The following is a 23,888-nucleotide window of genomic DNA, read 5'->3' as shown; positions in this document are numbered from 1 at the left end:
CATTAGGCCTGAGCTTTATTAAGTCTAACCCACACTATTTTGTCCCCTAGATCATTTTTATCATTTATTTTGCAGACGAAACATTTCTCCCCCTGGCAGCTGGCTTTTCATTTTGAGTGCTTGCAACAGCACCCACTTTTATTGGGGTGGCACAGGCCACCTGCCAGCGTCACCCCTTGTCACTCTTTGCTGCTCAGGACTTGTGCATCACCTGGCAAACCCTGCTACAGCAAGGCTGGGAGGAGCTGATGCTCTGCAAACCCCTTTTGGCTGCCCCATGCCCCAATATCTGCTTTTTTGCTGGGGCAAAACGCCCTGCGCCTGTCCCCGTCCCTGGGGCGGCCGTGACTCATCGGGAGGCGGGCGAGAGCCTCTCGCCTTGAGCGAGGCCAGCCTGGGGATAAGAGCGAGGCCACCCTCGCCTCCCTCTCCCACCGCCTGCTCCCATGCTCGCCCGGGCTGCATCCAAGCCAGGCGCTTTGCGGCGATGTCCCCCTGCCCAAGCTGGGGCATGTCGCTGGGCTGGGGGGGCTGCCACCCCCATCCCGCCAACTCCTCGACCCTTCAACCAGCTGCCCGGTGACTGGCGAGCCGGCTGGCTCAACCTCTACCGCTTCTGGCAGGAGGGCGGCTTCCACAACGTCCATCACATCATGGCTCGCAAGTTCCAGCAGTTTGGGCCCATTTACAGGTGAGGCGGCGTCTAGCCCCAGCATCCCCCCGCTGCTTCCCAGCTCTGGAAGCCTTTCCAGTCCGGGATGCTGCTGCTATTCCCAGTCCTGCTCCAGGTGAGAGGTGGGTGGCTGAGCTGCTGGAGCAGCCCAGCTTGCTGTGCACTGGCCAGGCTTGATGCCATGGTGAGGGGCAAGAGGGGAGACCTACTCATGCCTTGCAGATGTGGCTTGTTGGGAGTGGGGGGAATGGAGAGGGGATGTGCTCCCCTCAATCTCCACGGGGTCTGGAGCTGAAATCCCCAGGCAGAGGGGGAAGCAGTGGGGGTGCAGGTCCAGCACTCCCCACTGTGCCTATCTGAGCCCTGGGGGCCTGATCCTGGTGCTGAGCCACTGCATCCCCCAGGATGGGACCTGCAGACAGGATTTTAAGGGATGCGAGGGGGACAGTGATTGATTTGGGGGTGCCGGGGAAGGTGGTGGTTGATCTGGGGAGGTGAGGGGCTGCGGGAATGGGGGTCAGGGTGTGGGGCTGACCCCACTCTATGCCCGGGCAGGGAGAAGCTGGGTGTCTACGAGAGCGTGAACATCATCAGCCCCCAGGATGCTGCCACCCTTTTCCAGGCGGAGGGGACGCTACCGGAGCGCTTCAGCGTGCCCCCCTGGGTGGCTTACCGTGACTACCGCAACAAGCCCTACGGCGTGCTCCTCAAGTGAGTCAGGGGGCTGCGGGGTCCCCTCAAAATGGGGCTCCCAGGTCCTATCGCGATAGCCCTGACACGTGGGGTGGTGAGAAGCTGGAGCATCAGGAGGGTGATGGGGACATTGGCTGGTCCCATGCTTTGGGGTGTGGCATTCTCCAGGGGGGTGGATGAGGGGGATGCCTCTGACCCCCCCCACTTGGTGTCCCGCAGGAAGGGGGAGGCCTGGCGCTCCGACCGCCTGATGCTGAACAAGGAGGTGCTGTCGCCACAGGTGGTGGAGGGTTTCGTGCCTCTGCTGAGCGAGGTGGGGGAGGACTTTGTCCGGCGGGCACAAGCCCAGGTGGGGAATAGCGGCCGGGAGCACTGGACAGCCGACTTCACCCATGAGCTTTTCCGCTTCGCCCTGGAGTGTGAGTGTCAGGGGCATGAGTATCTGTAAGACATGTCCCCCCGCTGCCGAACACACCTTTGCAGGGTGCCTGAGATGGGTAAGACCGTGCATTTCCCACAGCTTCATCCTCAGAGATGGGCAACCAAGCTTCTCCCCCAGAGCCACAGGTTCTAGAGGGATGTCCTCTCCTCAGACAAGTAGAGAACAACTCAACACTGTTGATAAAACAGTTTTATGGCTACCTGGTCATCAACTGGTAGCCAACCCTACCCAAGAAGAGATGCCTTCATGGCCCCCTGATGCGCAGAGGGAACAGGAGGCCAAGCCAAGTCCCCACGGGAAGGCTGGAGTTGGCCATGGGAGGGTGGAGGGGATGGGAACAGGGTCCCCCTGGGCTGGGTCCCCTCATGGGTGCTGTGCTCACAGCTGTGTGCCACGTGCTGTACGGGGAGCGGCTGGGGCTGCTGCAGGACTTCGTGGACCCCGAGTCGCAGCGCTTCATTGACGCCGTGACCCTGATGTTCCACACCACCTCACCCATGCTCTACGTGCCACCCACTCTCCTCCGCCACCTCAACGCCAAGATGTGGCGGGACCATGTCCAGGCCTGGGATGCCATCTTCTTCCAGGGTGAGTGCTCCTCCTGCCCTCACCTCCCTGTGTCACCCAAGGCCCCTTTGAGAACCTGGCTCCATAGTGCAGCCCCATCTCACCAGCATAGAGATCTTCTCCTGGGTCCAACCAACCAGAACAGAGTCACCAAGGCCAGGAAGACTTTCCACATCTGGAGCTTGTGGGATGGAGCAGTGGGGAACCATCCAGGAGCAATGAAGGGCAGGTGATGGGCATCACATTGAGGGGAGCAGCTCTCCCAGAGGGGCTTGTGGCCTCAGAGAGCTTTTGGCACCTGGGACAAAACTCCTGCAGGGTGTCCCCCCGTGGGGCAACCTGACCCCCCATCCTCTGTGCCCACCCAGCCACTGCTGGGTCCCTCAGCAGGGACTGCAGTCCCAAGCCACCGCAGGGGCAGCTCCCATGGAAAAAACACCAGCCTGGGGCAGCGATGTCCTAAGGTGCCACATCTGGCGTCTTCCTCCTCCACCATGGCCCTGGGGGAGGAAGGCCACACTGTGTCTCCATGTCTCCTCAGCGGACAAATGCATACAAAACGTCTACCGGGACCTGCGGCTGCAACGCAAGAGCACCAAGGAGTACATGGGCATCCTCTGCAGCCTCATCATGCAGGACAAGCTGCCCTTGGATGACATCAAGGCCAGCGTCACCGAGATGATGGCGGGTGGGGTGGACACGGTAAGGAGCGGACAGGGTTGCTGGGCAGGGAGAAGGTCCTGGCTGGTGTTGAACCTTGCTCCCCTGCTCCGCTCCAGACCTCCATGACGCTGCAGTGGGCCATGTTCGAGCTGGCACGGTCCCCAGGGGTCCAGGAGCAGCTGCGGGCAGAGATCCTGGCTGCCAAACGGGAGGCAGCGGGGGACAGGGTGAAGATGCTGAAAACCATCCGGCTGCTCAAAGCTGCCATCAAGGAGACGCTCAGGTGAGGAGGAGCCCCCAATGAAACCCTACCCCCCAGCCCCTTCCCTCCCCAGATCGCTGTCATGTCGTGCATAGAGGTGGGATGTGGGTGGGCCAGGCTGTCCCCAAAATCAGATGTGTGTGATCTGTCCCCCCAGGCTGCACCCCGTGGCGGTGACCCTGCAGAGGTACACCACACAAGAGGTCATTCTCCAGGATTACCGCATCCCCCCCAAGGTGAGCATGGCCACCGGGTCCCTCCTCACCCCGACCTGCTTCGCATGGGGCTCTGGGTGAAGGCAGGTCCTGGAGCATGAGTGGGTGACATGGGGGGAGCAGCTGTGGGGTTCATCTGGGGCTGGATCCCATCCCTGCACCCCCTTCCTGCACCCCGAGCACTGGCAAAGCCACGTGGGGAGCCCAGCCCCACAGGGCCCATCCTTCCCCACAGACGCTGGTGCAGGTCGGTCTCTACGCCATGGGCCGGGATCCTGAGGTCTTCCCCAAGCCGGAGCAATTCAGCCCCCAGCGCTGGCTGGCAGCCGGCCCCAAGCACTTCAAGGGGCTGGGGTTTGGTTTCGGGCCCCGGCAGTGCCTGGGCCGCCGGATCGCCGAGCTGGAGATGCAGCTCTTCCTCATGCAGGTGAGCATCCCACTGCCGGGGACCCCAGGGACTTGGTGCTGGAAGGGACCGGGGAGGTTGTTGTTGGAAAGACCGTTTCCCATCCGCTCTTTTCTCCTTCATCCCAGATCCTGGAGAACTTTAAAATCGAAACCATGAGAGCGGTGGAAGTCGGGACCAAGTTCGATCTCATCCTGATCCCAGACAAACCCATCTACTTGACTTTACGACCGCTTGAGTCTCGGGTGTGAAGAGCCCGATCCTGGGTGACACCCAGCTGGTCCCGGTTTGGGGGCCACCCCCAACAACCCTGCAGGCGCTTTCGGCTCCTTACAGCCAGACTCCGGCCTGGGGATGAGATTTGGGGGACGGCTGGGACGCTTTCACGGTCACAGCCTTGGCTTGGTGCATCCCTGCCTTCGCTCCAGCCTGCTCAAGGCTGTGCTTACGCCACAGGGGAGATAAACTGGAGCAACCCCAGCCCCGCCGTCACCTCTGTAACCCCCTGAGGAATGCGGGGTGGGGGGGTGGGTGCTGCTGCACCCCTCCGGCTGCTCGGGGGGTCCCCAGGGACCACCCTGAGGACTGCAGCCATGCTCCTTCAACACCCTCAAATATTTAGCTTTGCTTCTGATTTTTCTGTATTTTCTGTGTAATTTCATCATGCAAAAAAAAAAAAAAAAAAGGCTCCTTTTTGTCAGCATTTGGTTTCTCCGTCTCTCTCACTGGGCGTGGGCTAGGGCAGCGGGGCCAGGGGCTGCAGTCTTCTCGGGGGGGCCGTGGAGATCACCGGCATGTTCTGGTGGGGAATGGGAAAAGGTTTTGGGGAGATGTAAATCTGTCTCCCCCCGCCTCTCTAGGGGGGATCAGGTGTGGATGAGAGGGCTGCAGTAGGGGGGTCTGGGGTTGGTTGGGGGGTATCCTGGGATGTTAGGGGGGCTCCTGAGGCCCTAGAGACAACCCTCCCTCCTCCCTCTTGCCCAGGTCCTGAGGCAAATCCCCCCTGATGTGGGGGTGGGCATGGAGACCCCCAGCTATCTCCCATACCCCAGCTGCCTGGGTGCAGAGGAGTGGCTCTGAGCCCCACTCCTTCCCCCTGACAGCAAACACCAGCTGCCAACCCCCATGTGGGGTGGCCCCAGTCCCTCCCCGTGTGCTCACCGAGGTGGAGGTGTGGGGGAAGCCATGCTCCCACTCCAGCAGACGAGTGCCGAGCTCCTGCTTCTCTCGTCCCCACCTCCTTGCTGCCTCCTCCAGCTGGGACAGACCCAAACCAGGATGGCTTTCTCCAAGGTGTGGGGGCCAGAGGTGCCCCCCACCCTGGCCCACAACCCCATGCTCCCCACCATCAAGCAGGGTGCGGGGGGTGATGCCCACCTGCCTCTCCAGCACCCGCCTGCGGGCTTGTGCCTCCTCCAGCCTGGCCAGCAGAGAGAGCTTCTCTGCACCCCCGAAAACAGTCTGTGGGCCACGAGAGGAGCAGGAGTGCGGAAAGGCAATGCCACATTACCCCGCCTTCCCACCCCCTGTTAATAGAGACAGTAAGCCACAGGGGTGGTTATCGCCCCACAGAGCCGGAGGTACCACCTAGGTGATGCTCCCAGCGTGCTCAGTTACCCCTCAGTGGTGCTTTCTGGGGTGCCACGGCTCTGCCTTCCCATCCCAGCCCTGTGTCCCCCTCCCTGGTCTCACCGGCAAGACTGGGGGGCGTAGGGTGATGGGAGGCAAGGAGAAGGGGGGCCTCGTCAGCTCCTCCCGCAGTCTGCAGTCCTCGGCCAGCAGCGTGGTGTACACCTCCCTGGAGAGGGCTTCACCTGTGGGATGGGGTGGGGGGGCCACTGGGATGTGTCCTACACCTGTTCCATGCAGAGATGGGGGCTAGGAGCAAGCCCTTGGCCTCCCCCATGGCCAGGGATGGGTGCTGGAGGGCTCAGGACCAGCTCTGCTCCCCCACTGCAGACCATCCCCTGGTGCAACCCTTCAGAAGGGAACGGCCACTGGATGGGCTCCCAGCAGCTGTATATGGGTGTCTCCTTCTCGAGGGTCCCCATCTCCACTTGCACCCACCTGCTGTCTTCTCAGTGCTCCTGCCCACACCGGTGCGCTTCTCCTGCAGCACCCGCTCCATCGTCTCAATCACCTGCAGGAGAGAGCAGAGCTGGCCCCATGTCACCAGCTCAAGGTGAGTCTGCGTGACCACCCCCTCTCCCCAGACACTGTGGTCCTGGCACAAGGTAGCGCTCATGGAGGGGTGGGATGGGCCAGAGGGTCCCGTCTGTTCCACCGAGCCTCTGTCCTTCTCACCTGAACCTCATGCCCCTCAACTCACCTTCTCCTGCTGCCTCACCGTCTCCTCCAAGCCCTTTGTCTTGGCCACCTTCTCCTGGCACCTCCTCAGCGTGGCTTGCTGCTGCCGGTGGGCTCGCTGGAGCAGCACCAGGTCCTTCTCCCGGTCATTTTTCTGGGGGGAGAGGAAGGGGAAAAGCCCCCAAAGACCTCTGTGCTGAGCCTCAAGCCTCAGGGCATCACTTGTAGGGCTGAGAGAGCCTTGTGGTGGGGGTCCTGGGGCTCTCAGGCACTTTCTTGGCTATGGGGATGCCGTGATGCTCTCCTTGCTGCTCCCCTGCTCCTCCATCCCCACTCCGTACCCCGGGCAGCCCGCTCCTGCTGGTGTCCGTACCCGGATCAGCTCATTCTGCAGCTGCTGAACACGGTTCTTCAGCCTTCTCATCTCCGCCGTGCTGGCCACCAGCTTGCGCTTGAGGGTGGCTGCAACAGCCCATGCCATGTCCTCAACAGCTGACCAGGGGACAGCACTGTCCCCTTTACTGTGCCAGGGAGAGGGGTCCCCCAATTTCCACCACCCCTTCCTCATCACACACCGAGCCTGTCCAGCAGCTCTTCCTGAGTCATGACATCCAGGTCCACGTCGGTGAGCAGAGCATGGCCCAGCTCCTCCTGCGAGGCCAGGCTGCGCCGCAGGTGCCCGTTCTCCACCTCCAGGCTGGTGACGTGCCGGCGCAGGAACAGGAGGTCCCCCGCCATCCTCTTCATCGCCTGGCGGTAGCTGCTCACCTCCTGTCAGCCCAGAGCAGAGCTGCTGGCACCCTGCTGCCAGCCAGGGCTTTCCCCAGCACCAAGAGTTCAGCTGAGGATATTTGTCTTGAGGGTCAGACCGACCATGGAGGGCTAAGAAACATCCAGTTTTTCCCTTCTCTTGCAACTATCCATCCTTCTCTTCCTCTTCCTATTCTCCATCCATCCATCCATCCATCCATCCATCCATCCATCCATCCTTCTCTTCCCCTTCCATCCTTCTCCAACCACCCATCCTTCTCTCTTGTTGTTCCAAACCTTCTCCTTTCCACCCACCCAACAGACACTCCGCTTCCCCGCCTTTCCCCATCTCTTCCTACCACCCCCTTGGGGGAAAAACAACTCTTCCAAAGGACGTGGGATGGAGCCGTGTTGAAACTGGGGGTCAGCCTCAAGCTCTGAGCCTTATGGGGCTTTGCAGGTCTTTAAAAGAAGGGAGGTGGTGAAGAATAATGGAAGGGTGAATGTTTTATACAGATGAGCCTGGGGGATTTTTAGCACCTGTGTGGCTGGGGAACACCTTACCAGGTGATGCTGAGGGAAAATAATTCCCAAAGGGTTTGCATGTTCTCAGGCTGATCCTCCTGAATCCCTCCCTGCCACGCCAGGCTGGGGAAAGGATCCCAGCAGCGGGGACCTTGGCCAGAGGGAGCCACGTGCCTCCAGTTTCCCTGGCCCCCTGCTCCCAGCCTTGGGGATGGCCTTGGCCAGCAGCCCGTGGCAGGGGCTGGGGCATGGGGAGGGGTTGCAGCAGCATCACACGGCCTTGGGGAAGGGGGAGAAGCGGGGGCAGGTGCAGCCAGAGGCTCAGCTCCTTTCTCCCCATCTGCCCGAGAGCTGTTTCATCCAGGACTTGGTTCATGCTCAAGATAAATCCCCCTCCAGCCAAACTCAAGGGCTGTACCCCCCAGACCTTCACTCACCGGCAGCGTAGAGCTGCCAGCAGCCTGGCTTCAGTCCCCATGGGAGCCAGGACCCACCTCAGGGGAACTGCTGTCCCCCGCCATGCCCCCACTGCCTCCCGCTCCTCCTGTCTTCCTGGCACTCACCAGCTCCTGGTTGTCCCCGATGATCTCCTGGGATCTGTGGAACACAAAGTGGGGGACATGCTTGGCCAGCTGCTCCCACTGGAGTGAAACACCAGAGAAGTCTTGGCTGGGGAACCCTCCGTAGGAGACAGGAGCCTGTTTGGGGTGCTGGGGTAAGGCAAGTACTGGTGGGGATGGGGGTGCAGGAAGGTGGAGGAGATGAGGATGAAGATCAGCAGCGATGGGGCAGGAGGAGAAGCTGCGGGGCAAAATATGGGGAGGATGGAGGAAGGAGGAAACCACCACAAGGAGGTTGAGAAGAAGGGGCCAAGAGGGGGCTGAAAAACCCATGTGGCTTCCGTACCTCCGCTCCTCCGATGGTGCTCCTGTCCCACGTGGGAACGGCTGCTTTCTGGGCAGGATGCCGGCCACGGCGTCAGCCGCCGGGAGGGACACATCGTCATGGTGGAGCTGGTGGGAAACATCAGAACAGAGGGTGAGGATGAGGAGCAGGGTGGGGAAAGCCCTCTGAGATGAGCAGCAAGCTCCTTCAGTCCCTTCCCCACAGCTGAGAGCAGCTCTCTTGGATTTCACCTGGAGGAAAACACCTTTGCCATCGTTGCTTTGGAATCAGGATCCAGCCCTGCCCCAAAAACCTCTGGCATTGCTGAGTGTGATGCTTCAAGCATCCCCTTTCAGGACTTGGGTGCAACATGGTGTGGCTACAGGGCTGGAAGACCTTCTACTGAGGATGGGGACACTTGGAAAAGCCTGGCTTTGAGCACCATCTCATGGCTGGACTGTTGAGCCATGCACCCTTGGGAGGAAATTTGGCTTTGACCAAAAGCAGCCCCAGCTGGGTGCTGTCCCTGTAGCAGGGACCTCTGGGTCCTCAGCTCCCGGTGGTGACACCCGCGACAGGGTGATGTCCCCATCCCCACCCACTGCCCCACAGCACTCACAGTGGAGGAGAAAGGTCTGTAGTAGAGCATTATCCCTGCTCCTGGGATGCCCCAATCCCCCCGGCACCCTGCTCCTGGTAGCTGGCCCTGCCTGCCGGTGGGTTGCCAGGCTCTACCTGCCCCAAACAAACTCCCCAGCGGCTCTGCCACCCCCGGGCAAACATCCCGTCCCCACACACCACCCGAGCTGCTGGCCAGTGGACTTACGGCAGTGCCAGGGGGTTGTAGCATGAGGAAAAACTGTTTTTCCCAGGCCCTTTCTGCTGGCAAAGGGATTTAGGTGGCGCAGGGGCTCCTGGCAGCATGACATGCCAGTGGCTGTTGCTACAACACAACCCTCCTCTTAGCAACTCCTCCCTGCAGCAGCTCAGTGCCTAAAATCATCCGACTGCACCCAGATGGGTGCATTCTGGGTGCAGGCAGGTGCAGGCAGGTGCAGACAGCTGGCTTTGCTTCTCCTTGCCCCGGGCACCCACATCTCTTCCCCTTTATCATTCCTTCAACCATTGCACATCCCACTGCCGCTTCTAAAGCCACCGGGGCCAGCAGGCAGCGGCTGCCAGCAGTGCTGCCTGCCTACAAGCACTGCCTCTGAGACGCCAGCCCCTTGCTGCCCCCAGCCCTCCCACCCCATCCCCAGCCTGGTTTTGGCCGCTGTTGCCTTATCTCCTGCTCCCAGCAGCGCACACTGGAGAAGGTGACTCGGTAGCAGCCACCGCCTGGTCCCAGCACAGCTGGGTGGCTCTGGCAGCGACAGCACCTCATTTCCATGCCTTGGATGCGGGCATGGAAACCCTCTCCCCTCCCAGCACGCTCCTTTGATGTTTCAAACGCTCAATTAACTTCTGAGGACCCACGTCTTGGAGATGCTGGGTGGCATCAGCCTTCAGCTCTGCCTTGGGGTTTGGCCTGATCCCAAGCAGAGAATAATTCACTGAACCCACTGATCAAACCCCACTTTCATCCTGAGATTGAATTTACAGCATTTTAAGGCAAGGGATGCTCTGTTCCAACTAGTTCCCCAGTCCCCCTTTCAGGGTACCCACAGAGGCTCCTGTGTCTCCCACCCACTGCGACATCCTGCATCCACCTCTCCTTCGGTGTTTGTTAAGAAACAAAGAGGCCGGTGTAAGTCGATGATGCCCCTCGCTACCTCGTCCCGTGCCATCAATTTTTCATCAAAGAGCCAGTGGGAAACGTGCAATTATCTGCTCCATCAATAATGCACAGGACTGCACTTGGCTTGCCTGGGCTAGGCAGCTGCTTTCCCTGCCTGCGCTGGAGGGTGCTGGGTTCAGCCACGGCTTTTCTAGGTTCAGACAACACCTGCAGAGGCTGGAAAACCATCCCCAGCCTTTAGTCCCAGCTCAACTCTGCTCAGACACCCACCATCCCATATTTCTGCCTGCGCTCGCACTCCTGGCAGGCAGCAACACCCCAGTGCTACCTCCAGGGCTGGGGGCAGAGTTAAGGGTATTTTCCCCTACACCTCCTATCTCAAATCCACCCGGAGATCGCTGTGTCTCTCCTTCCCGCAGGGGTCTGGGATGAAAGGCTGGGAATCCGCATCTGAAATGATGGAAGCTTTGAAACTCCTGGCACTCACTATTTATTTTAAATTTTTTTTCCCATCATTTCCAAGCCTCTGAAGCTTCCCCTGCCTTTAGAGCCTTTCATCCACCCCTACAAGCCGCCCCCCTCCTTCCCATATTTGCTTAGGCCAAGTTTTTTTTCTTATTTACTTAACAAATTGCTCTGAGATGCTTTGATGTATCCGATTAGCTTCAACTGCTGGAATCAATTCATCTGTAGACGGAGCAGCATGGAGCAAAGCGAGGAGGGGGGCTACAATAAATCTCCACAGGAGGCAGGAAGGTCCGAAATAGGCCAAAATTAGGGTGTACCAGAGGATTCTGCATCTCCATGGCATGGCCTGACCCCATCCCTGGCTGGGGAGGGGACAGCAATGCACCCTGGAGAGAGGCTGAGGACAGGCCAACTCATTTCACTTGTGAGCACGGAGGCAATTGAGCCCCTGGCAGTGCACCAGCCTCTTCTGCAACACAATCTCCCTCCAGCTCAACAAATAACATGTCCCTGGATGAGTATTAAGCCCAATTCCTTAATTGTTATGAAGATGGGATAAGCTCAGATTTACATATCTGAGAAAATTGCTGCAGCAGCTTAGGAAGATCAGAGAGAAAAAAATCCCATTTTCTCCTCTTTTCTGTAACAAAAGCTCACGAAACCATCAGGAGATAGTGACGCTTTCATTTGCTTTGCTGGATGTCCCCATCGACCTTCCCCTTGGGACACGGACACTGGATGGGGCTGGGGCAGGACATCAGGTCCCCAGTGCCCCCCACCCCTCCCTGGGGACACATGGGTACCCAAAACCATCCTCAGGACAGCATCTGGGTGGACATATTAGTGGGGCAAGTGTTTGGTTTTTTTTTTCCCCTCTACTTCCAAAATCAACGTGTTTCCCTGGGGAACCCCAACGCTCGGGGGATTTGCAGGTCCCCCAGGGGAAATACAGAGATTTTTACCCCGGTCGCTCCCCACACACCTTGGCAGGATGCACCAGCCAGAGAAAGGCAGCAAATAAGCAAGGTTTTATCTGATTAAACCAAGGCTGAACTCTCTTCCCATGCGTCAGGGCTAGGGGAGGGGGCTGTGCTGGGAGGGGTATATTAGCCAAAGCATTACAATTCAATTTAAGAGTTAATTGGATTGCATTGAAAAGCGCTTAATCTGAGCCGAGTTCAATTTAATAGAGACACCACATCTTCTGCTCCCTTCCTAACCAGGATGATGATTTTAGGGCGGGCGATTACCATCGCTATCCAGCTCCGGGCCCAGCTGCCGGCTGCTGATATCGTGTCGTACAAGGAAATAAAAGCCTCTGGATGACACTGGGTAACATGGAGAGGCAAGATGCTTGGTGTAGAGATGACTGCTCCTCCAGCTCCCACCCGCCTGCCTGCTTCTTCAAGATAAGGCTCCAGAAAGCAGTCGTGCCACCAGCAGGGACTGTGATTCCTCTGCGAGTCGCTGCTGGTTTATTTTGCTCAAAGAAAAAGGAAAAAAAAAAAAAAAAAAAGAAAATCGGCAACTAGGAAGAGGTGGGATGACTTCTGAGAGCAAACTTGGGCTGAGTCAGCTCCTGGCTCCTGAAAAAAAATTTCTCCCCATCCCGCTGCTTTTGGGAGGGATGGGGACAGCTGGAGTGATGTCCCCAAGTGATGTCCTGCTGCTGCTGCTGACCAGGGGGAAAAGGAGGAAGGGGAGGTCAGCAGAGCCTCCCAGGCTGGGTCTCTCCTCCCAGCATGGGTCAAAGCATCCCCCAGTGCTGCTGCTCACCCGTGACTACAAACTGGGGCCAGACCTAAAAAAGCCCCCTCCTGAGATCAAAAAATGAGGGAAACAGGTTACGACTGTTACCCTGGGTTCCTGCTGGGTCTTTGAGTTTTTTCTTCCTTCTAGGAAAACATCCTCATCTGTGTTTTAAGATAAACACGTTTCCAGCAGCTGGAGATGTGAAGAAGTGAAGAAATATCACAAAAAAACCCCCAGTACCAGTGGGAAACTTGGCAGCACTTGGCAGCTCCCCGAAGAATCTGGTTTCCAAGCATACCTTCTAAAATCTGTGCATGGGACCCAAGTTAAATACCCTCCCCTAGCCCGCCACTGTTTATGCGCCCTCAAAGCAATTTTCATCCCCTAGCTTTGAAAAACCAGTGGCTGCAGAGGGCTGAACCCCAAGCATCCCCACCACCCCTGGTGACAGGCGCTGCCGTGACTTGCCCTTGGCCTGGCAGGTGGTTTATTGCCGGCGCTGTGGCCATCCATTTTCGTGTTTGCTTATGTATTGACTCGATTTGCTGATAAAACACCCCTTGCATTTCAGCAGCGAGCATAAATCCGTCAACACCCCAAGCCACTGCGCCGAGAGCACCCAGTGCCGTGCAGCACCCGCTGCCCTGAGCACCTACCACCCTGAGCATGTCCCCCTGGCCATTGGGCCCCATCCTTCATTAATTAGCCCCGGGAAAGGCTGAGAAGTCGTTAAATGAGGATGGACGAGCCCTTCTGTGCTATGTTCACCGAGGGTGTAGTAGTGCTGCTGGGACTGGGTTGGAGCAGGACACATGCCAGTGCTTGCACCCCCCCAACACACAAAAAATGGTGTTTTGGAGCCAGTTTTCTCTTTTAGCCCTGCTCTGGCTCACTGCCGGGGTCCCTGGTCCATCCCCCCCGCAGACACACCCACGGCCACCCAGACCCAAGCAGGAGAAGCACATGCAAAGCCCTCCAAGCCTGACCTGTTTCCCACCCCTGCCCAGAGCCTGGATCACTAAACCCCCCCTCGTGCAGTGTAGCTGCAGCACTCAGACCATTTGCAAAGCCCCCAACCCCCTCCCAGCCTCCCCCACCCCTCCACCATTGGGTCCCGGCCCCTCCAGCACCCTCCGCTGCCCTGCAAAAGCCACGTCCCTCTGTCCTCTTCCTTGTTCCTCTGTCCCCCTCCTCATCTCTCTGTCCCCCTCCTCGTCCCTCAGTCCCCCTCCTCATCCCTCAGTCCCCCTCCTCGTCTCTGTCGCACTCCTTGTTCCTCTGTCCCCCTCCTCATCCCTCTATCCCCCTCCTTGTCCCCCTCCTCATCCCTCTGTCCCCCTCCTCATCCCTCTGTCCCCCTCCTCATCTCTCTGTCCCCCTCCTCGTCTCTCTGTCCCCCTCCTCGTCTCTCTGTCCCCCTCCTCATCTCTCTGTCCCCCTCCTCATCCCTCAGTCCCCCTCCTCGTCTCTGTCGCACTCCTTGTTCCTCTGTCCCCCTCCTCATCCCTCTATCCCCCTCCTTGTCCCCCTCCTCATCCCTCTGTCCCCCTCCTCATCCCTCTGTCCCCCTCCTCATCTCTCTGTCCCCCTCCTCGTCTCTCTGTCCCCCTCCTCATCTCTCTGTCCCCCTCCTCATCCCTCTGTCCCCCTCCTCGTCTCTCTGTCCCCCTCCTCATCTCTCTGTCCCCCTCCTCATCCCTCTGTCCCCCTCCTCGTCTCTCTGTCCCCCTCCTCATCTCTCTGTCCCCCTCCTCATCCCTCTGTCCCCCTCCTTGTCTCTCTGTCCCCCTCCTCATCTCTCTGTCCCCTCCTCATCCCTCTGTCCCCCTCCTTGTCCCCCTGTCCCCTTCCTTGTTCCTCTGTCCCCCTCCTTGTCCCTCTGTCCCCATCCTCATTACTCTGTCTCCCTCCTCATCCCTCTGTTCCTCTCCTCACCATCCCACCTCACTCCATCTTGCCCCCAAGGAAACATTTCCAGCTGCTTTTACTCTCTCCCAGCCCAGCTGGGACCGGGGATGTTGCAGCAGGATTTGGGGTGGCTGGGGGGCTTCTGCCATACTCTAAATCCCACCAAGAGCTTCTCCCCTCCTTGTGACTGCTGGATGAGGGTCACCCCATCCATGCCCTGGTGTCACACAGCGGGGACACCGGGGGACCCGCCCTCAGCACGGCATCTTTGTGCACCGAGTTCATCATCACCAGGGCGAAAAGCTAATTAAATAAAAGGGGAAGAAAATTCCTGAATGATCTCCTTGAGAAGTAAAACGGGCATAAACATCATCTGGGGTCACGTTAGGTGATTTATGGGCCTCTTTTATTAATTGGCCCAGTTCTGGGGGAACCCCCCCCTGCCCGCGCAGCCCGGCCGGCGCTGAGCCTCCTGCCTGTGGGTGCTCGGGCACCCCCGGGTGCGGGGCCCCCCGGCAAACCCCGCCGGTTCTCGGCCGGGCCGGGCGCCCCGGGGCCGCGGGGCCGGCAGGGCGGTGTGGCGGCCGCTAGGGGGGGCTGCGGACACGCGTGGGGCCGCCACGGTGCGGGGAGCGGGGCCGCGGCCACCCGGCCCCTGCAGCACCCGCACCCCTCGCAGCACCCTCTCCCACTATCCTCTTGCAGCACCTTTTTCCCCTCCAGCACCCTCATCCTCCTCATCCCCCTCTCCCCTCACAGCACCCTCATCCTCCTCATCCCCCTCTCCCCTCACAGCACCCTCATCCTCCTCATCCCCCTCTTCCCTCACAGCACCCTCATCCTCCTCATCCCCCTCTCCCCTCACAGCACCCTCATCCTCCTCATCCCCCTCTCCCCTCACAGCACCCTCATCCTCCTCATCCCCCTCTTCCCTCACAGCACCCTCATCCTCCTCATCCCCCTCTCCCCTCACAGCACCCTCATCCTCCTCATCCCCCTCTCCCCTCACAGCACCCTCATCCTCCTCATCCCCCTCTCCCCTCACAGCACCCTCATCCTCCTCATCCCCCTCTCCCCTCACAGCACCCTCATCCTCCTCATCCCCCTCTCCCCTCACAGCACCCTCATCCTCCTCATCCCCCTCTCCCCTCACAGCACCCTCATCCTCCTCATCCCCCTCTCCCCTCACAGCACCCTCATCCTCCTCATCCCCCTCTCCTCTCAGAGCACCCTTTCCCTTTACAGCACCTTTGTACCTTGCAGCACCCTTCTCCCTTGCAGCATCTTCACCAACTGCAGCATCCTTTCCCCTCACAGCACCCTCATCCTTCGCATCACCCTCTCCTCTCACAGCACCCTCTCCCCTCACAGCACCCTCTCCCTTTACAGCACCCTCTGCTTTGCAGCATCTTCACCAACAGCAGCACTTTCTCCCCATGCACCATCCTTTCCCCTTGCAGCACCCTCATTCTTCACATCCCTCTCTCCCCTCACAGCACCCTCACCCCTCACAGCGCCCTTAGTCCTTGCAGCATCTTCACCCTTTGCAGCACCTTCTCCCTGCGCACCATCCTTTTCTCTTGCAGCACCCTCTCTCATTGCAGCACCCTCTCCCCTTGCAGCATCCTTTTCTCTTGCAGCATCCTCATCCTCTGCATCCCCCTCTCCCCTCACAGCACCCTTTGGCTCTTGCAGCACCTTCACCCCTTGCAACACCCTCTCCCCATGCACCATCATTTTTCTTTGCAGCACCCTCACATCCCCCTCGCCCCTTCCAGCACCCTCAGTCTTTGCAGCACCCTCTCCCCTTGCAGCACCCTCATCCTTTGCACACCCCTCTCCCTGTGTGTCCCCCTCTTCCCTTTGCCAGCGGGCCACCATTGAGGACACCAGCCCCAAGTTGCTGCTGGGCTCACCAGTGCCGTATTGTGCTGGGGTCCCCTCCCAGCCAGCCCAGGCAGAAGACCCCCTCAGCGGGTGCAGGAGCCCCCCGTCTCCCTTGGACATCACCCAGCAGCTGGAAATGGGTGCAGCAAAGGGGTCCCAAAGGTGCCGGCAAGCAAGAAATCCTGTCGTCCCCCCGCACTGCTCCCTGTTCTACCACACCACAATGTGTTTTTGGGGGACAACCTGCACATCTGGGCTGTCATCTTATGTGATGGAGCTGATGGCACACGTGCAGTGCTGGGAACAAAACGCCAGTAAAGAGAAAAAAAAAAAAAAAAAAGACATTTGCTTCTCCCAGCCTCACAAGAGGCCCTTTGGCTTTTAAAGCCCCTGGCGTTGACAGGTCAGGGAGACACTGGTGATTGGAGTGGGGAAAGAAAAGCTTGAAGAAGAAGCAAATGTTTGAAGAGGCTGGAGAAAACACCCCCCTAATCGTTAAGTGCTGCTCGTAAATTATTCATCGACTGGTAAGAGAGGCGCAAATCTATTCAGCGAGAGGGCAGAAGTGTAGGAAAACACAGTTAGGCTGAGCCCAGTGTAAACCTCAGCCTAAGGTCAGAAAGCTCATCCAGCAGAAATCGGCCTCAAACCTTGGTAAGCCCAAGGAGGGGGTCTAATGTCCCAGCACAAACCTGCACAGAGGGTTTTCTGCCCCCGTGGGAGCAGGACAGGGAAGGGTTACCCCATCTTGGATAATATTCCTCATTGCTTTGTTTTCCCTGCCCCCCTCCCCTTTTTAATGAAGGCGTTAATGAGCAGATCCGGAGCAGGACCTGGAAAGCCGCAGGGTAGGGATGGGGATCCGGGTTTGATCAGCCGGAGTGAAGTGGGAAGAAGTGACAGGGCTGTGATCAGCCGAGTGCTCCCCCCCAAACCCCCCCAGACCCCACTGCCGGGGGGGCTGTCATGTCCCTCCCGCACACACGCTCCATTAGTAGGGTGTCAGCCCTGATTCCCGGGGCTGTCAGGAGATGGGCTTTCCAGGGCTTCCCAAACAAATCCCCCACGCTGCCATGCAAGTAGAGTGAGAATAATTTGCGCTTTAGGGGGAATAAAAAAGCAAAAGAAAGAAAACGGCTGTCAAAGGTTGGGGGGGGGGGGGGGGGGGGGAATAATAATCACACCAGAAATGCTTTCTAGTATTTTTAGCCAGAAAAAAAGAAGGTGCTCAGGTGGGGCAGGGGTGGCCAGGGCTTGTGCAAACCCTTTCTGGGCTCCCATTGCCCCACTCAGAATTTAAAATTGGCTGCTGGAAGCATCCTTGAGACCACTTCCCACCTTCCCTTGCTTTATTGACCCAGGGATGCTCCTGTGAGGCTACAGTGAGCTGGATTTGAGGCTGCCTGGGGCATCAGCGCAAGCAAAGAGCAAAGCCGGGGGTGAAAACGCACCGCACAGACCATGCAGTGATGCTAGGCCTGGGTCTGGTGCAGATCTGAAGGGTGTTGGGGATTGTCTGGAGCCCTGGGGCAATTCGGTCCATCAGATTTGGACCTCGCATCCTGATTGCGTTTAAGCTGTGCTGTGGTATCCGCCTCCGCACGCCCCATTACGGGTTTCTATTAGGCTGGGCATAAAGCAGCTGCTGTGGCCATGGAAAAGGAAGCAATAAAGCTCAGTGGATTGGAGGAATTAAAACAGCTGGAGGAAAAAAAAATAGCTTTTCTGTATTTTTATGGTTGTGTTTTTATTGCTAATTTTCTTCCTGCTTTGCAGCCTGAATCGCAGGGAGAGGGATGGGGTTGAAGGAGGGGTTTGGGCAGCTGCTGATGGGGAAATAACCGGGTTTTTGGGCAGCACAGAGCCCCTCCACCCCTTCCCTTACAGCTATTTAATAAGCAGAATTGGGGTTTAACGACCTGTTATTTTTAAAGCCAGATGGCTTAAAGTACAGGAAGATATTAGGACCACGAGGGCTGGGTTTGAATTCATGCAAGGGCTCCATTTATCAGTACAAAGGGTTGGAGGAGGAGAACAGCTGCCTTTTTTTTTTTTTCTCCCGGAGCCGAAAGGTATGAGCTGGAGGTGCCTGGGGTCTCCAACATAATGCAGTGGTAATAGGAGAGAATTTGCTAAATGGATTTGGGATTGAGCAATTAGATCGAAGATGGTGCATCCAGGCTGCTCCGGCGAGCGTTGCCCCCCAGCAAGGTGACGGGACGCTGTCCCCCTTCCAGCCCTCGTGCCACCCCAAAACAGCCGGGGACCAGGGGTGTGGGCACTGATGGAAGGGCTCCTCCATGGGCACAACACGAGAAATTATTGGTACAACGAGGCTATGGATAAAACCTGACACTCCCAGCAATGCGTACATTGGAAGAGAGATTAAAACTGGGGATTTTTGCCAGTTTTTCGCTGTTACAAGGCAGGGTGCCTGCCTTTGTGGAGGCTGGCAGGGTGGTGCAGCAGGCAGGGAACTGGTGTGGCATCACCAGGTACTCTCACGTGTTCTTACCTGGCAATAAAATGGGTGCAAGGGAGCTGCCTGTAGCTCTTCACCCCTCTGGAGTGTGTCGGTGGTGGTGGGGTCCAGGCTGGGGAGGGCATCGCTGCCCGACGGGGTCAGGAAGGCTGTTGGTCTCTGGGGAGAGAGAGGCAACGGTCTTAGGATGGATGGATGCGGTGCCAGGGGCAAGGAGGGGGCAAGGAGCTGCCCCCACTGCACATCCCCTGTCCCACCATCCCCAACATGTCACCAGGACTGGCGTGATGGGAAAGAGCTGTGGGATGGCCACACTCATCCCATCTTTGGAAGGTGCAAGGGGAGCTTTGGGCAGAGAGAGGGTTCCTGGGATGAACCAGCGCTGGACCAACAAGGTGAGGAGGAAGAGGAGGCAGTCCTTCGCACTGAATCCTGTGTTGATGGAAATAGCAGGTCTGTGCCCATCTCAGCCCATGTCTCCCCTTCCCTGGGCAGGCAGGAGGTGAGTACCCAGGTCCCGCGGGCACAAAGGGATGCTGAAACCCCCTGTGCCACCGGGTGCTGCTCCCGGCTTTGGTGCCTGCCGGGTAACACGCCTCCAGCACATGGGCAGCCCCTGCCAGATCCCCTGCCAGATGCTGCCGGCAGCAGTAATGTGATTTCCCTGCCCCTCATTTCCCGCGCCCGGCTCTGTGCGCCCTGCTCTCCTCCCGCCAGCCTGGCTTTTATAGACTCCCCTCTAATCCAGTTAGAGGGGCAAGTTGGATCTAATGGAATAAACGATGGAGTCGGCGCACTCCTTGCTGCCGCTTGCACAGACGGGGACCTTTGCCCTGTCTTGGCCATCCCGGCTCCCGGTATTGGGGGAGGGTTGGGTGATGGGGACCTGCCTTGATACTGGGATCCTTACATCAAGGCATGGCACCCTGGCACCCACCTATTTCACCACCTGAGAGCAGGCGGCTGTGACCCAGCAAACCCTGGGCTCCCCGCTGTCTCCCCACCTCACAGATGCTCTCTTGGCTTCGCCAGCTGAGCAATCAGGCTGGGCGCCCTCTCCAAATTGGCTGCGGGCGTGGGCAGCGGCGAAGTGGCCCTTGCTGGGTATTACTCCGTGCCTGCGCCCAGCCTCGCCTTGTTAGTGCAGCTAACGAGGGCAGTGAGCATCCCCCCCTCCTCCGCAGCGGGGGGACAAGGAGGCGTCCCCGTGTCCTTCCCCATCGCTGCCTCATTAACACCATCAGCATCATCGTCCCCTGTGCAGCCACATTTCATTACGCCGCCGGCCCCGACCTCAACCGAGCTCCTCCAGCATCAAAGCCGGGGTGAAGATGCCCCCACCCTGCCACTCTCCCCCTCCCTGAGGAATAGCATCATGCAAAATGCAACAGTTTAGGCTCTGCCTGCAATTACCGAGGCCGGCGTACAGCTGCTGCCCGCCGCGCTGCAGCGATGGCCAGCCCGGCCCCACCACCGTTGCCCATCGGAGAGCTGCTCGCCGGAGCGCACGTGCTCTTAATTCAATTAGCGCAGCCCTGAACACTCCCCGGGGACTGGCGGGCGGAAACCAACAAATTCTCCTTAACAAAGACATTCCCTGTTGGTTTGGTTTTTTTTGGTTCCTCGCTGGCTTGGCTCTCCCCAGTTAACAATGCTCCTGGCTGGCAGCGATGCCGTAACGCCTCTTGTAATCCGCCATGCAATAAGAGGAATGGGTGATGTGTTTGACTGACAGGTGTCAATCAAGGGCTGGCAAGCAGGAGCTCAGCTGCCAGCAGTTCAGCTGTGCCAAAAGCCCTCGGAGGGTTTTCCGGCTCACCGAGAGAAGATGCTCAGCAGAGAAGGGCGATGCTTCCCTAAAACAAATCTTTCACCAGCTTCCGCATCCCCTGCAATGTCGTTTGGGGATAAACCCCCAGTTTCAGTGCTTGTGGAGGACAAACCTGGCCAGACAGGCTGAAATAATGGGAAACACATGGCGACTCCCCACTCCCCAACCAATTGTAAATCCATTTTTTTTTGCCAGCCCAAAAGGGGTTTGATTGCCGGGCTGGCACGGTGACAATTTACACCCCGGCACTGTGACAATTTACGCCAGGCACTGATCTGCTTCTGGTTTTAAATGGCAGCAATTACATAAATTAAGGCTGTTTAAGCAATGATATAGCCAGCCTGTTGATTTTTTTTTTTCCTTGCCTGGAAAAAAACAGCACTAGCTTTTCCCTTTTTTCAGAGGCTGTCACTACGTGCCGGCACATCCCCAGACCCATCTCAGGTGACATGACCGAGGGTGCTCAGCAAAGCGGGTGGCAGAGACTTGAGGTGACTCCAAAGGTCCCAAGTGAGCGAGGTGGGGTCGTGCCGAAATGAAGTGTAAAACAGGGCTGGTTAATAAACAGGGGTGATGAATAAATCCCTTAGGAATAAAGATTCCTCTGGTGTGTATTTTCCAGCCCTTGGATGGGGCTTAGAATCCCCCAGGCACATCGGGGACCACATCCTGCTGACCCCGCACATGGATTTGCCACTGGCTACTGCATGGTCAAACTCATCTTTCCTGGGCAAGACACCAGATTTGGGGTGGAAAAAGAAGAATGAAGAGGAAACAGGAGCCCTGCCTTGAGCCACAAGCCAGTACGGAGGTGGATGAAGTCAGCTGCAGGTTTTCCCCCTGCAACAGTTTTCAAGCGACAGCCGACAGCCGTTAATTTGCTAAAACGCCAGCGTTTTGCTGAAGTCTTTGATTTCTTTGTCTCCCTGAGATGATCAAAGTCTTTTGTTCCTCTTTGGGCTCCAAAGAGAGAGCGCAGGGGGATGAAGGCACAGGGGAAACGGGCTGGGTGGGGGTAAATCTGGGGGTCTCAGTGTCTTTACCAGGATGGGGGGCTGCAACCCAGCACTGCCCTTTCCCTGGAATAACACGACTCCTGTTTGCTCATCCCTGGTGTCGGGGCTCTGGGCTTTTAATAAAGCAGCTGCTCCAAACCCTTTCCCTGTGGCTATTACAAATGTAGCAGGGTTTTGAGACCCTGCAGAAATGCTGGGGCATGAGTCTTACTTATGGGGAGCCCCTTATCCCTAGGAAACCCTGGCGCTGAGGACATTTTCCCAGCACGGAGGGTCGACATGAGCATCCAAAGCCAAGCTCGGGAGCATCCAGACCCCTGGTAGGAGTCGGTGAAATCCCTGCAGGGGCCACGAAGCAGCCGGGATTTACGCCCATCTCCGAGTGCGCTGGGGAGTACAGATGGCCCAGGGTTTATTTAGCTGTTGTTTGTTATAAAAAGCCCAGCCAATCTAGGTTACGCATTTTCAGCTCTCTACATTAAAAAAAAAAAAAAATATATATATATATATAAGAAAAGAAACGAGATGAGCTCGGTGAGTGTTCTCCTTTGCCATCTGGCTGGGGAGAACTATGGGATAAAGGAGCATGGGGAAGGATGGGCAGGGATGAGGGGGGGCTCCTTGCACCCCGGGGACAGGCAGGGATGCTGGGGCTCTTCACGCCCCAAGGATGGGCAGGGATGCTCGGGCTCCTCGCACCTCAAGGAGAACCCTGATACGAAGGCTGCCCCAGTGCCTCACTGGGTCTGTTCAGGTCCTGTATTAACTGTCTTTGACTCCTGGCCCCTGTATGGCTCCTTCTTGCTGTCCCGAAGCTGAGCTCAGCACTAATCCCTGAGCTGAGGACTTTGAAATCCAACCTTCAAGCATCTCTTGAAGCCTGGGGCTGCCCGAAGGGGGAGAGGAGAGGCTCTGCCCCTGCAGCCCCGACAACATCTCCCCTGCCCACAGGGCTGTGGTTTTGGGGTGCTGGGGATCACAGCCAGCCAGCTGGGGCATCTTCCTCAGAAAACCCTGACCTCCAGGCAAGAAACAAGGGGCTTGGCAAAGCCGAGAGGAGCCGAACATGCCCTCACCCTGCTCGGCAGCAGCTCACTCATTGATTTGCATCACTCCGGGTCCGTCTGCCTGGGCTGCCGCAGGATGAATTAACCAGACAAGGAGCCCAAGGCTGGCTCTGGCTCTCCTGGTTTTTTGTTTCCACTCCCAGCTCTTACATATATTAAGGAAGGCAGGGCTGGAGCGGGGGAAAGGGAGAGGTTGGGGAAGAGGAAAAAAAAAAATACAGCTCCCAGATCAAAACAATAATCAGCTAAATGAATTCCGCAGCATTTTCCCGCATGACTGCGAGTGATAATTTAGTGCAGCAGCCAGCTGGAAGCAAAAGGATTAATTCTGCACTTAGTGACACCCATGTGAATAATTCATCACACGCAGACCCCTTTTCGTTGACCCCCCTGGGCAATCTCTCCAAAGCCCCCCACCAGCCGGCCCCGGCCCGCCGCAGCTCCCAGGGGACAGGGGGGATGCAGTCGCCAGTGCAGCATCCAGACCTGTCCCAAATTCACTTTAGGGGTAGGAGTTTTTTTTGCAGATGGGAGCGGAGTCTGGCGGCTGCAGTAATTACATCGATCAGCCTCATGGCTGCATCCAAACCTGCTCCTGGAGCCAAGGACAAGCGGGGTTCCCTCTTCCCCCAGAAAAGCAGCCAAATTCCCTCCCTGCTGTGACATCCCTGGGGACCCCAAGCGCTGAAGGATGAAGACAACTGGACATTTGTCACCGTGGTTAACCAGCCTGGCTCTTCTCTGCACGGAGACAGTGAACAGCCTCTCCAAAACACCCTCTCTGCACCCTCCCTCCCTCCCTGCCTCCAGCCGGGATTTCCAGGGAATATGAGCACGTGCCAGAAGCCCTGGGAAAGCGACGGATGCACGAGGACAAGAACAACGCTGCTTTTTCCAGCTGCTCAGTGGCATGATCCAGAGCCCCGAGACAACAGGGACAAAGGATAAAACCTGGATCCAGCCCCGCTGATCCCCACCTGAGAGGTTTGGAGAGGGGGTGGCAGCTCTAAAGAGCCACCTCCTGCCCTGTCCCCATCCCTGTCCCTCCTTGCCGCGGGGTTTGCCATCCCCAGCGTCTCACCTCCAATCGAAGGAGCTGTAGGCAGAGCCCCACGGTCGGGATGGCCCCAGACGTGGTTTTGAGGTCCGTGCCCTGGGGAGGCAGAGGAAGGGTCACAGTCCGCGCTGGCCTCTGGGTTTCTACCAGGACTCTGGTGGCTTTGGCATCACCCGGATGCCATCCAGAGGTCCAGGGCTGTGGTTCATCTTCCCATGGGGTGCTCGGGAGCTCTGCAACAGGCTGCCCACCCAGATGCGGAGATCCCTCCCACCATGCCAACAGCTATAGGTA

General features: G+C 58.1%; 2 protein-coding genes across 2 annotated transcripts in view; one reads left to right on the top strand and one right to left on the bottom strand.

Annotated features, from left to right (window-relative positions):
* The first annotated feature begins 315 nt into the window (after positions 1-315).
* Positions 316-4,212, top strand: CYP11A1 (cytochrome P450 family 11 subfamily A member 1). Its single transcript, XM_074837407.1, has 9 exons — positions 316-691; positions 1,229-1,384; positions 1,586-1,785; positions 2,193-2,396; positions 2,917-3,077; positions 3,155-3,321; positions 3,458-3,536; positions 3,751-3,942; positions 4,050-4,212. The coding sequence occupies exons 1-9, from the start codon at positions 447-449 to the stop codon at positions 4,170-4,172; spliced, it is 1,527 nt and encodes a 508-aa protein (XP_074693508.1). The 5' UTR covers positions 316-446; the 3' UTR covers positions 4,173-4,212.
* A 39-nt stretch (positions 4,213-4,251) lies between these two features.
* The window catches only part of CCDC33 (coiled-coil domain containing 33), a 45,160-nt gene continuing 25,523 nt past the window's right edge, over positions 4,252-23,888 (bottom strand). Inside the window, exons 12-26 of the mRNA XM_074836934.1 lie at positions 23,619-23,690; positions 18,657-18,782; positions 8,410-8,516; positions 7,998-8,304; positions 7,778-7,782; positions 7,338-7,440; positions 6,804-6,999; positions 6,602-6,690; positions 6,251-6,382; positions 5,989-6,061; positions 5,614-5,735; positions 5,299-5,382; positions 5,094-5,203; positions 4,648-4,725; positions 4,252-4,387 (exon numbers count right to left, since the gene is read on the bottom strand). Coding sequence (XP_074693035.1) covers positions 4,252-4,387; positions 4,648-4,725; positions 5,094-5,203; positions 5,299-5,382; positions 5,614-5,735; positions 5,989-6,061; positions 6,251-6,382; positions 6,602-6,690; positions 6,804-6,999; positions 7,338-7,440; positions 7,778-7,782; positions 7,998-8,304; positions 8,410-8,516; positions 18,657-18,782; positions 23,619-23,690 — 1,740 coding nt within the window. The remainder of the gene's footprint in view (positions 4,388-4,647; positions 4,726-5,093; positions 5,204-5,298; positions 5,383-5,613; positions 5,736-5,988; positions 6,062-6,250; positions 6,383-6,601; positions 6,691-6,803; positions 7,000-7,337; positions 7,441-7,777; positions 7,783-7,997; positions 8,305-8,409; positions 8,517-18,656; positions 18,783-23,618; positions 23,691-23,888) is intronic.

The sequence above is a fragment of the Strix aluco genome, chromosome 12, assembly GCF_031877795.1.
Source record: "Strix aluco isolate bStrAlu1 chromosome 12, bStrAlu1.hap1, whole genome shotgun sequence".
NCBI lineage: Eukaryota > Metazoa > Chordata > Aves > Strigiformes > Strigidae > Strix > Strix aluco.
Note: the sequence above shows the minus strand (reverse complement) of the source record. Positions and strands in the feature narration are given on the sequence as shown.